Here is a 14,588-nt window from a genome sequence, read left to right as displayed (position 1 = left end):
TATCCTGTATGCATAGAATTATGCATATTTGATGATATTGTCTCCACTATTACCACAAATCTAGTAGTCTAATGCTTTTTGTTCATTGTAGCTTTCTGGTATACATACATAGAAATTATGCTCATTATAAATGCATATTACATCTAGTAAATGGCTTGATTGGTGGTGGTGAAATTTCAAATCAGATCAGAATTCTTCCCTCCTTCCAAATTAATAAACCAAATAAAATAAGCTTAAATGCATAGTTTGTGTTGTTGTATAAATAAATTACTCTGCAGTATCATAATTAATGTCCCAAAGGTGCTTTCTCCCCCCCCTTTTTTTTTGCCTCCAAGGGGCAAATGGACTTTCTTGTTGTTTTTTTGAAGACATTTTGCTTCTCTTCCATGAAGCTTCTTCAGCTCTGACCGGATAGTGGGAAATGGAAAGATTTATATTCCTTGCAGACAGCTGGTCATTTGCATCCTTTTAGAGGGTCATTAAAGCACTAGGAGGTTTATCTGTGTCCTCAGGGTCACCTGAGTGCTCGTGGTTCTTAAGACCCTCTAAAAGGATGCAAATGTCCAGCTGTCTGCAAGGAATATAAATCCTTCCATTCCCCACTATCCAGTCAGAGCTGAAGAAGCGAAACATCTTCAAAAGAAAAAACAAGAAAGTCCGGTTGCCTCCTTAAAAAGGGGGGAGGGGAAGCACCTTTTGGACAAGCATGACTGAGGATCTCTACAGACTTTTATTATAATTAATGTATCAGTAATACTTGTTTAAACATGTTGCCACAGAGAATTGAGACAAGAGCAAAGTGGAACAGTATTCTTAATTTCAGCCTCAGAATTTCAGGATGGTTTTACCTCAGCCATAATGATGTTTTTAATTTAAATAAATAAACCCATTTTTCATTTGATAATTTTCCTTTTTTCCAGTGGATTTTTCATGGTTAGTTTACTTGGTAGATACACCCAGTGGTGGGTTTCAAATCCCGTTCCAACCGGTATGGTTGGAACGGGGCCGGTGGTGTCATGGACATGTGCAGCACATGCATGCGTTTTAGTGCCTCTGCAATGCCCCAGCTGTTCCGTGGAGTGTCACGCAGGCGCTATACGTGCTATGCACCTGCACGGAAGTGCTGAAGCCTTTAAACACCGGTAAGGACGGTGGGGGGGCCCTCCGGAGCACCATACCGGAACGGTATCCGGTGCTCCGGGCTAGCTTCGTTACGCCCGTACCAGGACGTACCGCTTGCATCCCACCACTGGATACACCTTATAGCAATATTACAGCACAAGATCAAAAACATGGTAAAGCTCTTTGAGAAAGTTTTTAGTAGTTAATTCCATTTAGGTCAAGGTAAAAAAGATTTAATGGCAAATCATTCCTTATCCAAAAATTGAAGGTCTAATAAACAACGAATGCACAAAACTAAGTAATACAAATTATTTCTATACTTTAAATTTGTATCAGGTATTTTAGGGCTAAATTTTTTCATCCAATATGACATAGTGTTGTATTGAATTGTTATGCAGATTTTAGGGATGTTCCTATGTTGGAAATTTTTTAAGATAAACTGACTAGTTTAGAATTCTGTACGTAAAAATGTTTCAGTTCATCATTTGGAGTAAGATTTTATTTTCATTGCAATTGTTTATGTAATGTTTTTGTTTTAATTTAATAAGGTTCTATTTTATCAAAGAAAACCAATAATATATTTCTTCAAAGCAGACTTTTTGAATGAGCTGGATGATAAGGCTAAATGTATAATACATTTTCAATGTTAGCATATTCTTGTTAGCAGTAAAGATACCATACTTGTTACAAAAAGAAGATCATATAAAATCCTGAATTACATTTTTTGTCTTGGCACTGAATAGTTACGCCATTAAACTACATTTGTGTTATTAGACTGGCTAAGTGGATGAATTGAAGAACAATACTTCTGACATTCTTGCTTCTCCTTTTAGGAACCTGAAGAGGGAGTAATTGCTTATGATGATTGTGGTGAAAAGCTGACTATTCCCTATCAGGCTAAAGATGTGGAAGGATCTACAACTCCTCAGATAGGAGATAAGGTAATATATTCATAAGTAATTATTGTAATATTTTCTAGTAATTTGTTCTTTACAACTATTGCTAATGATTAATCAAGGCTATTTTAATTGCATATATTTAAAATATTGGCAATCCTAGGTTCTTATGATTTTCACATAATAGTTGAAATTATAAGATATAATTTTAGATATATGATACCCATATATGTGTATATTAAATGTAGATAAAAATAGATTTTACTAATATCTTCAAATTATATGAGATTCTTTAATAAAAATTAAATTGTAAAAGTTGGTCAGTATAAAAACACCTCTCTTTTTTTGAAAGCATTAAAGTAAGAAGTAGCCTCCTTTAACTTCTCCTTCCTTGTTGATACTTTAATAATAAAATAAAAAGAAAGCTTAAGTTGGGAATAGTCAGGAAAGATCTAATAGGACCATATGCCATCTTATTTCAGAAGGCAGGAAATATATAGAGATACATTACCCCTAAAATACATGTAACCTGTCTAACCCTTTCAGAAAACATTATTGTTAATAGTATATTTTTTGTACAGGTTGAATTTACAGTCTGTGAAGTAAAAAGAACTGGGTTGCAAACAGCTACTTCTGTTCGACTGCTTGGTAGAAATTATAGTTCAAAAAGACTTTTGGGATATGTTGCAACTCTCAAGGATAACTTTGGATTTATTGAAACAGCCAATCACGATAAGGAGATCTTCTTTCATTACAGGCAAGTGATATTAGTAAAGACTGACTACATTATGTGAAAATGGAGTCTTTGTGGCATCTCTAACATAACCGCAAAGAATCTCTTTATAAGACTATTGTTTTTTTAAAAAAACTACAATATTTCTTTTGAAAAGCATATAACATTTGAAAGGAAAATGCACATATTAGGGAAACAATGCAGTAGGATTTGATGACAAAACGTTTATCAGTTATATATAAAATGAATATTCACTAATATAATGCCCGATGATTTATACTCATTGGATTATTCATGGGATTACCCACAAATTTAGCCACAGATGATGTATCCAAAATCGTTGCTGCTTTATGCAGTGGTTCGTTTCTTTTTTAGTGAAAATTCAAGGTGCTAGTTGCCACCTTTCAAGCCCTTCATGGCTTGGGACCCGGTTATCTGAAAGACTGTCTCTTGCGGGTCACATCTACCTGATCTACCAGAGCGGGGAGGCAAGGAATATTACAATATTACATCTGATGTATTCTCACACCCCTTACAAAAGTAAATACCTGGTTTGAGTTATACATATACACTATAGTTTTGAAATTTCTAAACCCAAGTTTTCACACACCCTGGAATATTGCTTTGCACCCCCTGTTGGGATCTCCTCCCCACAGGAGGAGGATACACTTGATGGGACCCAGAAGAAGGGCCTTCTCCATGGTGGCTCCCTCTCTGGAACATCATTCCCCTCCAAGTTTATAATGGCCCCCACTCTAAGACTCTTCTGGAAGGCGATTAGGACCTGGTTTTGTCAGCAGGCCTAGGGAACGCAGAACGGGATGGAGCCCATTAAATGGTTCGTGTGTTATCACCAGGGTGTGGAGTGGCGGGTTATTTTATTTTATTATATTATTTATTAATTTTATTATATGATTCTCTCTTTTATTATTTTTATTGTTTTTTATATGATGTTTTTTTTAAAAAATATTATTGTAAGCCGCCTTGGATTGGCATTGCGAATAGGCAGCAATATAAATTTCCTAAATTTAAATAAAATAAATTAAATAAAAAACAACCCTCCTATTTTGTTTTTCCTAATGCTAATATTGGTTTGGAATATTGATTCAAAATACCTGCATATGTGCATTCTGTTGTGAAACAGAAGCTTAAAACGAGGAGGTAATATGTGTGTCTGGTTTCATCCCATATGCGGATTTTTCAAGTGTGCATAACAATTGAACATTGATGCGACTGATTCCTAATATAGACAAATATCAGTTAGATACTCTTTCCTGGTAGTCTGTAAATTTAAAAAAATCACTCAGGATATATATACCATGTAATATATAGAAATCTGATGGATGTCATGTAAAACCTCATACATGGAGAAATATTTATTTATTTACTTATTTATTTATCATTTATATATCCACCAATCTCACCAAAGGGTGGCAAACAACGACCGGATAAATCCTGTATAAAAAGATATAAAAACACTTTAAAAATAAATATTGTAAAAATATGCAAACCCTAAGTGAGGAGGGGATAATAGTAAAGAAATCAGCAACAGAGTCAGTCTCTTAATTCCCTGGATCCTTCAGGCCTGATAACATAACCAGAGCTTGGATCTTCCAGAATGTCAAAAGGGATGGAGTTAATCTAATTTCTAGGGAAACAGTACTCCATAATGCAGGTACCATGGCACAGAAAGCATATCTCAGGACTGACCAAATGCAGGTTCCTAGCTAATGGTACCTGCAGCATGCTTTTTCTGCCTATCTAATGAGATATAGCATGTATATATATTTCTATCTATATGTCTTTCTCTGAGAGCTTAAGGGAAAGTATGTTATACATTGTATTATTCTGATAGAAGCTTAATACTAACTCATTGTGCGGAAGTCAAAATAAAAACTTGAATTTGTTTTTGCTGTCTCCACCCTCAACAAACTACTCAGTGGTATTAAGAAAGAATTTTTTCTTGTGAAGCAATTAAAAAAAACACAAAGTACCAGTATTTTATTTAATAAAATTCCCATTAGTACAGTAACTATAAAGTGCTATGTGGAGTGACTGTACATACCTTTAGATTTGAAGAGATAGATATATTTTGGAGTGTGCATGTAACACCTAACAACTCTATGAACCAAACATCTATTTTCATAGGATCGCTCTGCCTTATGGAGGGAAGCTGCATAGTCCTTGAAAAACATACAGCGTTATGGAGTTTCTGTTAGTTGCTTTATGATCCTTTTATACTTTTAGGAATGGTTTCCCCTTCAAATTTGAAGCTTTGTGATGCCCTAGTATTTGATGTATTAGCTTAGTTCTGTAAAAAGGTTAATTGATTAATGAAAACATTGTAGCAAGAGAAAATAATACAAAAATTGTTTTCATGTTGAATTTTCATGTGATATGCATAATCATGTGAAAAAGCACACCCCATTGATATTTGTGAATTTTTCAATTTATTTCAATATACAAATACTTGATCTTCATTTGAATAATATTAACAAAGAGGATATACTATAACTAATTTCTTGAATTCTGAGTTACCCTGAGGTAAGATGAGCTGCCAATAAATAAATGCACTATTTACATTTTGAGGTAACATTTTAGATCATATTTTTGCATATTCAAGATTTTTGTGTGATTGTTTTCAGTGAATTCTGTGGTGATATCGATAGCTTGGAACTTGGAGACATGGTTGAATATAGCTTATCAAAAGGCAAAGGAAACAAAGTCAGTGCAGAGAAAGTGAACAAGACACATGCAGGTGAAGTACCCTCTTTTTGTTGTTTGTTTTAAACAAGCAGTAGTCCTGGAGGGGTAAGGAAAAAGATACTTAATAATGACAGTTTTATGGATGTCTTTTTCTTAGTATAACTTTATTACATGCTAGTGACTTAGATAATCCAGGAGAAGATAGAATCAATTAAACCATGTTTCTCAATATAGCTCTTTACGTGTTACAGCTGCAATAATCTAAAACAGGATATAAAAAAATATTTGAATCCTTGTTGGATTTCAAATGCAGTCCTTTGTTATGAGGATGCTATCAATAAGATCAAATCCAATACCTAGATAGATATCTTTACATAGTAAACTATTTTACTCCTCAGTAGATCTAAGCAGGTTCTTTCTGATAACTTTCTTTCATCATGGGCCAAGGTGATGCATAAGAAACAAAGTTTTAGATTTTTCTTTCATTTAGATCCATTTGCTATGAAATGGGCCTGAAGTAGAGGCAATCAAGCAACACCTTAAAGTCATGGCTATTCAGTCAGATCTGATGCCTCTTCTTAAATATGTATTTTAAGTAGCTCTTGCACCTTTTCCACACCTGCCAGATACTTAAATTGCTTTTCCCAAACTTGAAGAAGCCTAATCTTGACACATATCAGTCTTATACCAGCAGTATTAGAGGGCACTCCATTTGAAACTAGAATATGCCCATGGAGAGAAGGAGACCCTTGAAGATTCAGATATTTCTTAATATACTTTGTTAATAGTACAGGTGAAACTCGAAAAATTAGAATATTGTGCAAAAGTTCATTTATTTCAGTAATGCAACTTAGAAGGTGAAACTAATATATGAGATAAGACTCATTATATGCAAGATAGTTCAAGCTGTGATTTGTCATAATTGTGATGATTATGGCGTACAGCTCATAAAACCCCCAAATCCACCATCTCAGAAAATTAGGTTATTACATGCAATCACTAAAACAAGGATTGTACATAGAACAATATTGGACCTCTGAAAAGTATAAGCATGCATATGTACTCAGTACTTGGTTTGGGCTCCTTTTGCAGCAATTACTGCCTCAATGCAGTGTGGCATGGAAGTTATCATCCTGTGGCACTGCTGAGGTGTTATGGAAGACCAGGATGCTTCAATAGCGGCCTTCAGCTCTTCTGCATTATTCGGTTTCATGTCTCTCATCTTTCTCTTGGCAATGCCCCATAGATTCTCTATGGGGTTCAGGTCAGATGAGTTTGCTGTCCAATCAAGCACAATAATCCCACAGTCATTGAACCAGATTTTGGTGCTTTTGGCAGTGTGGGCAGCTGGAAAATGAAGTCAGCATCCCCATAAAACTCATCTGCAGAAGGAAGGATGAAGTGCTCCAAAATCTCCTGGTAGATGGCTGCGTTGACCCTGGTCTTAATGAAGCACAGAGGTGCAAAGTCCTGTTGCTCAGTGGTCCAAAGTCCTCTTTTCTGATGAGAGCAACTTTTGCATCTTATTTGGAAACCAAGGACCCAGAGTATGGAGGAAGAATGGAGAGGCCAATCAAGCACAGTAATCCCACGGTCATTGAACCAGTTTTTGGTGCTTTTGGCAAAAGACTTCATTTTCCAGCTGCCCACACTTCCACAATCCTTACATATACTTCATTCAAATTGAATTGTACATTTTAGATCAAAAAAGAAAATTTATGTATTTTACTATCACTGTACCACAATTCTCATTTAATTACAATTATTTAAACATGTTTTTATCTAAAATCTTTGTATTTAAAGACCACCTACTGACATTCATTCGCAGTTTCAATAAACCTCCAATAACATTACACCCTTATGACATATTCTGAAACAAATTCAGTTAGTAAGATATCTAAGCATTCCCCCTCCCTTTTTTCCCCAACTCACAGTTTAAAGCTTATATCCAATTTGCTTTTACTAGTATAACACAAACATATATATCATTAAACATCCATTAACATTTCCTTGTTATTGTGGTTAAGTAAAAATTATTTAATATTTATATCACCTCTCCTCTCATCAGACCCAAAAGAAATTGTACCTTTATAGCGAGCTCTAAAGACTCAGCCTTCCATCATTTTGAGGTCGATAAAATGAGGACCCAGATTGTTGGGGGGGGCAATATACTGACTATAAACAGCTTAGAGAGGGCTGTGAAGTGGTATATAAGTCTGCTATTGCTATTAGGAGGATGAAGATTTCTGGATGAAATGGTGAACTATACCTTTCCAAACCATTCTAGCTGCAAACTTCTGATTTTCCATTACAGTAAGCTAGAGATCAACTTGCTTGGAGATTGGGAGGAACCTCTTTGCTTAGGATAATTCATATAGTACAGGGCGGGGCATAACCTTTTCCTAGGGGGTCACAGCAAGATCGACAGCAGTTTACAACTTCCGCGACACCTCATTTTAAAGCCCATAAAAAACTGAATTGAATGAGCTATTAAATGTTAAATTTGCTTTAAGAATGGCTGGAAAATTCGATTCGGAAGAACAAAGGATCATTGACAGAATAAAATGCATTGCCTTTTGAGAGGCTCGCGATGCTGGAGCGACGTTTATCAATCGAAAATGGATTGCAAACAAATTGAAACGTCATCCGGATTGGGTTACTGATAATTGGAACAAAACAGCCCAAGAATGTTTCACAAAATTTGGAGAAGGGCGTCCTCTGCAACTGTCCCAAGAAAGCAAAGCCATCATTGCAACTGGCAGTCGCAAACAACGAAAAGGAAACCGAAAAGTGGCCCAAGAAATCCTTCAAATTCGTGGAAAACGAATGACGTCTGGCAGGGAAATTCGCCAGATCTCAATCCGGCAGAGAACATTGGGGCCATAATTAAGGATGAAGTGGAAGCTCTGATGATTCAGGAGCAAGGTCAAAATCGATATTCGGTTGAAACTTTGAGAATGAATTTGGAAACTGTGTTGAAAAATCTGGAAAATCGAACGGAACTGTTTGAAGATTTGTTGTGTTCTTATCCACCTCGTTTGAATGCTGTTCGAAGGGCTAATGGTGGTCATACTGACTATTAAATCATGTCAATAAACTCAGTTTTTGATGGGCTTTCGAATGGTGTATGAATTATTTGTGTTGTTATTACAAGTGTTGCTGTGACCCCCTAGGAAAAGGTTATGCCCCGCCCTGTATGTGTGGGTGGGTATTTTATATATATATGAGAAAATGAAAATTAGAGATGTATTGCACTTCAAATCCAAAGTTTAAAAGTTGCTTTGAAATGGGCATCAGTATGTACATCATACCTGATCAAGTTCTCTACAGTAACTATATGCAATTTATTTATGTGTTGTATTTTTTTAAATTAATATGTTTTACTATAGTATGTCCTGAATTTTCCCTGAATTATTCAACTTTTTAGTATAACCCAAGGCTCTGGTATTGTGAGAAAATTGGATATTTTTATCCCTTGAATTTTAATAAGCAGTTTCTTCATAATGGATTCTCTGTAGTGTAATATATTTGGTTCCAACCGCAACTCGTTTTAGTGATTATATACATACATAGCTATTTAACAAGCAGGTCAGCCAGTCAATTTCTGTTGCATCAGAAAATCAATCAATCAAACAAACAAAAGTGGGCCCTACTCTTGAAGGAAAGTACTAATAAGCACATTCAGCATAGATTTCAGTGGTTTTCTGAGTTGTTTCATTATCTCAGTAAGTTAAAACAATGTAGTTTCTACAAATTAGACACATTGTTTTGCCAAACTTGGTAATTTTATTGCAGTAAATGGCATCATTGATCTTTTATTGCAGTAAATGGCATCACAGATGAAGCTGACCCAACTTGTTACACGGGTAAAGTTATTCGCCCTCTCAGGAGTGTAGATCCTAACCAATTGGAATACCAAGGAATGATTGAAGTCATGGAAGATGGTAAGTAAATTAAAGGTATCCTCACTGTACCTTTAATGTTATTCTTGGTACGTATTAGGTAACTATTCATTAGCTCTAATAGGATTTGCATGCTATTCTGTAGCAGTATAAATTCACAGAATTTAGTATTTATTTAGAATACAGGTCTCAACTTACAACAGTTCGTTTAGTGACTGTTTGAAGTTACAACAGGACTGTAGTGACATCACTTTTTACACTTTCACTGTTGCAGCACCTTCATGATCACCTGATCAAAATGCAGGTGCTTGGAAACTGACTCCTATTAATGACAGTTTCAGTGTCCTGGGTCACGTGATCACCTTTTGCAATTTTCTGACATGCAAAGTCAATGGGGAACCCAGATAGTAACTGTGTTACTAACTTAACAACTGCAGTGAATCACTTAACAACTGTGGCAAGAAAGGATGTAAAATGGAGCAAAATTCACTAAACAACTGTCTCACTTAGCAACAGAAATTTTGGGCTCAATTGTGGTTGCAAATTGAGGAGTCTCTGTATTAGCTAGTACTTTTTAAAAAAATGAAAGCACATCTTTCGTTTTGTGTGTTCTAGGAGAAATGAAAGGTGAGGTCTATCCTTTTGGAATTGTTGGCGTGGCAAATAAAGGGGACTGTCTGCAGAAAGGAGAGACCGTGAAATTCCAGCTTTGTGTCTTCGGTCAGAATGGGCAAACAATGGCTTGCAACATAACAGCTTTCCGTAGAGCCACTGTAGAATGTGTGAAAGATCAGGTAAGAAGATAATTCTTCATGCATAGCTTGTGTTGTTTGTATATAACACAGTAAAATTCCAATTTGATGCATATATTCCAAAGATAATATATATAGCTCAGCATTTAACAATATTTCATTACTCAAGTAGATAACATCAGTGCTAGTTGGTGTTGATTTTTCTCCCTATAATCAAATTAAAGCCAAACTCTTATTATTCAAAAGTTACTTGTTTAAGTGAATTATTTTTAAGGTATTTTATCCCTTGCTGAGGCCAGTGTTACCTAGCATATTTAAGTGCTATCTGCTAGTTGTCATTTTAATTTCTAAAAATACTTATAGATTACTTTGGCATCTAATTGCCACAATTAGATGGCATTGTCAGATGTAGTTTCTCCTTTTATGAGGATACTACCTGCCAAACTTTAGACAGGTAATGTCTAAATGTCTTTATGTGAAAGTGGAATGCACCTTTTTATCTTCATTGTTAGTCTGAAAAAGGTGTATTCCCTCCTTTTTTTTGCACAAGTACCACGAAGAAAGCAGACACTGTAGAGCCACCCCTTGGCCCATAGTCTGCCAAATTATAGCACCGTAATTGGAAGGACTTTATGATTCACTTAACTGGACTGCAAATCTTCAGTGATCCATTTAACAACTGTGGCAAAAAAAAGTTGTAAAATGGGGCAAAACTCCCTGAATAACTGCCTTAAGTTAAGAGCACTGCCTTTAATAAGAACTCTGGATTGATTTGTTCTATGATCCATTTTTTTGTTTTGCTTTCTTGGCTGTTCATGGTATTTTTAAAAGATTTCTGTGACCCCCCACCGTTCAAACTAAAAAACCAATTTGCTTCTTCAAAATGCAACTTTTACTTCCAAAGAGTATCCGAAGGAAAACCATTACTTATATGATTCTGAACTTTTCAATGCATATTTAAGGCATATTCTGGTATCTGAATATGTTTTCCAAGGCTTCATTTTTATTCTACCAAATACTGTGGAGCATTTCATGAGTTCTGATTCCTTTACTGTTGTTAGTTGATTCTAAAAAGCAGGCACTATTTAACTCTTCAGTATTGATACTGTCATTTGCATTTTTAGTTATTAGAATAGTGTACTCAGCATAGTACAGATTATTGATGTTTCTTCCTGCAGTTTTAAAGTCATATTTCTTTTCCACCAATTCAGCTTCCCTCAGTATATTTTCAGGAATTAGGTTGAATAAATAGAGATCGTATACAACCTAGCCGCACTCTTTTGCTGACCTATGCATAATGTCACATCCAAATAGTTGCTTTCTGTCCTGTGCATAGATTTTGCATAAAGACAATAAATTATCCAGGATTCATTTTTTTTCTTTTTTTTCCAGATAGTAATTTTATTAAAGATTGCAATTATAGCAGTAAAAAGTAATGCAAACTAAGGAAAGAAAAAGATATAGAAAAGAAAATACAATATAGCAATGAAAAAGAATTTTAACATACAAAGAAGCAACTTCCCCTTCCCTTATTAATTTTAGTAATTTTTGTGGTTTACTTACAAGAAGCAGTTGCCTGGAGCACTTGTGGATATTAATTCAAGTAAGAATTATCAAAGAACTGGTCTGCTTGTTGCTCCTTCATTGTGCTGTGGTAATCGGCTCTAATTTTCGCAGAGCCATCTTCAATGTGCCAACCCCCCCCCTCAAGTCCTAAAGTCAATGCACAACTAGTCATGGTCGATATGAACAAAGACCTTTTTAAAAAAAAATCAATAAAGCACATATTGGTTTTTTTAGGGGTGGGTATTCTTGGGGTCTCTGCTGTGCATCAGCAATTAATATCTCCCTTGCTAAAGTTTTTCTAAAACCAGCTTGAGCATCTAGATCTCCCTTTCCGCTTTGGGCTCTAAATCTGTATTGGGTGGTTCTAAGTACTATTACATTAATGCATTTTACATTAAGCATGGAAGTGCTGTACAACACTTCCGTTAAGTCCTTCTTTTGGTTTGGGATGTAGACCAACTTCTTCCAATGGGTTAGCTATCATTTTCTCCAGTTTAATTGGCATAACTTGGTTAGAAATTTTACGGATTATTCTTCCATATTTCTATCCATAATACTTTAATAATAGTAGCAACAAAGTATCTCTTCTTCAACCTAAACTATACTGTTCGATTTAAGAAACCCTTAACTAGGAAAATATGGTTTTAAGTTTATGCAGAATGTTCTGTATATGAAAGTGCTGTTTTTTGAGAGCACATGTTGGAACTGAACCACAGGTTTATTAGTAAAATGAAACTGTTATGTTGTGGGCTAAGATTGAAGTATGGTATTATGGCAAAACTGGCTTAAAGGCGTGAGAATAAAACAGAGCATTAAATGATGAAAGGGATGGAAAGGGAAGGTGCTGGTGAGTATTTCGGATTGATGTCATGCTGGTAGATAGTTCATATTGGGGAGATAGCTATGGTGGCAGCTGAGGAGGAGAATAAAAGGAGAGAAGAAAAAACATTTGGAAGATTGGAAATTAGGTTGGTCAGTCAGATTTGTTGTGCTGGAAGCTAGAGAAGGAATTATGGTAGCATACACCAGCTGTGTCCAACTGGGAGCCTTCTAGTTAGAAGAGATAATTTGTTCTAAAGGTGTTTTAATACCAGATTTCACTTGAATAGTCTCCAGTTTCTGGAATATATCACCTAGAAACCTAAAACTTACTTCTATGATATTCACATTAATGTTATTCTGAATATATGGAAGCACGGACAAATTTTAGAGGTCATATTTGTCTTTGAACTAAATAAAGTAGCTAGATTTTTTTAAAAAATTATTTGGGTGGAAGTATGAAATTGTTATGGTAGAAAGCCCTTTACTAAATGTCTTAGAAAATGTGTGGTAGCAGAAAAACAAAATTGGCAATATAAAGGGTATGGGAACATCTGTAGAAAACATTGCTTACGTTGTTCAATTAACAAGATAATTTCCTTTCCTCTTTCAGTTTGGTTTCATAAACTATGAAGTGGGTGACAGCAAAAAACTCTTTTTTCATGTGAAAGAAGTTCAGGATGGAGTGGAATTGCAGGCTGGTGATGAAGTAGAGTTTTCAGTCATTCTCAATCAACGCACAGGGAAATGCAGTGCCTGTAATGTGTGGCGTGTTAGGTAAGAAACTGCCAATCATTAGCAGTATTGTTCTTTTCACAGAAATAAATTAAGCAATCCTGAGCTCAGGAATATTACAAAAATATTTCATTAGCTGTTCATTTCTTGCAGCATTATATCAGTTTGGTGAATTAATTGATATAATGCTGCAAGAAATGAACAGCTAATGAATTAATTGGTACCAGCATTGGTGCATGTTTTTTGCTTACAAAAAGTATATTCTGTTTAATTCATTTATTCGTTGATAAATAAATATAACTTGAAACCTTCACTGATTGTTATGATGTTTCAAGAAAGCATCATATCTTTTGAAAACGTATATAGGAAAGCATCCTGCCTTCTACTTGATTATAAATCTCTGTTTTGAAAAGTCTACTAATACATCATTCTTTCAAAATTCCTAGTGTACCCATTGACAAAATTGTTACCTTGCAAAATAGTGTCATAATTGACTATTCATTAGTTCCCACAGATGCTATCAGATTTTTCTCCTTGGTATCAGGGCAGAGTTTATAATTTCCCACTTCTCATTACTTCAAATGACCAGTTTAGATTACGCAATCTAACCATTTCTTTTCAGTCATTGCTTTATTTATTTATATTAGATAAGCAATTTGAATTGAACTTTATTTGTGTGTGACACATAAGGAATTTGTCTCTGGTACTTCTAAATATCATTTTAAAACGTATTTGTGAGTTTTTTTATTTCAGTGGTCCCCAACCTTTTTGATACCAGGGACTGATTTTTGTAGAAGATAATTTTTCCACAGACCAGGATGGGGATGATTTTGGTTTAGTTTGCTCCCCTGCCGCTCTCCTCCAGCTATGTGGCCAGTTTCTAACAGGCCATGGACCAGTACCAATCCATGGCCCGGAGGGGTTGGGAAACCCATTTTATTTATCTTCTCAGTATTTTATTTACATTCTCAGAAATTAATAGCATAAACACATTGTTGGAAACTGTTTGGTGGGTCTCCTTGTTCAATTCGTGCAGAGGCTTATTTTGTTTTGTAAATGTTTTCTGAAAATATGAATTATTATTATTATATTATGTATATACCTTCTATGAATTCCCTATTTTTCCATGTTAATCATTGATGCATCAGTCACCTGTAAAACATGCTTTTTTACATTCACATATCTGAGTAGGTTACTCTTTGTGTAACCATAACTTTTCTATCCGTAGTTTTGCCTACACTTCTCCATACATTTTGTCTGAAATATAATTTTAGTGGCTGAAGTGTGAGACAAATTCCAGAAATCAGGAGTTAGCAGATCTGATGTTTGGACTTATACTAAGAATAAGGCTATAGCC

The 14,588-nt window shown here is 35.1% G+C and overlaps 1 protein-coding gene across 3 annotated transcripts in view; it reads left to right on the top strand.

Annotated features, from left to right (window-relative positions):
* The window catches only part of CSDE1 (cold shock domain containing E1), a 36,877-nt gene that overhangs the window by 19,991 nt on the left and 2,298 nt on the right, over nucleotides 1–14,588 (top strand). For all 3 annotated transcript variants that reach the window (XM_032217354.1, XM_032217353.1, XM_032217352.1), the window contains 6 exons: nucleotides 1,956–2,063; nucleotides 2,600–2,775; nucleotides 5,397–5,509; nucleotides 9,282–9,401; nucleotides 9,975–10,153; nucleotides 13,110–13,273. In XM_032217354.1, coding sequence (XP_032073245.1) covers nucleotides 1,956–2,063; nucleotides 2,600–2,775; nucleotides 5,397–5,509; nucleotides 9,282–9,401; nucleotides 9,975–10,153; nucleotides 13,110–13,273 — 860 coding nt within the window. The remainder of the gene's footprint in view (nucleotides 1–1,955; nucleotides 2,064–2,599; nucleotides 2,776–5,396; nucleotides 5,510–9,281; nucleotides 9,402–9,974; nucleotides 10,154–13,109; nucleotides 13,274–14,588) is intronic.

The sequence above is a fragment of the Thamnophis elegans genome, chromosome 5 (genome assembly GCF_009769535.1).
Source record: "Thamnophis elegans isolate rThaEle1 chromosome 5, rThaEle1.pri, whole genome shotgun sequence".
Classification (NCBI taxonomy): Eukaryota; Metazoa; Chordata; class Lepidosauria; order Squamata; family Colubridae; genus Thamnophis; species Thamnophis elegans.
Note: the sequence above shows the minus strand (reverse complement) of the source record. Positions and strands in the feature narration are given on the sequence as shown.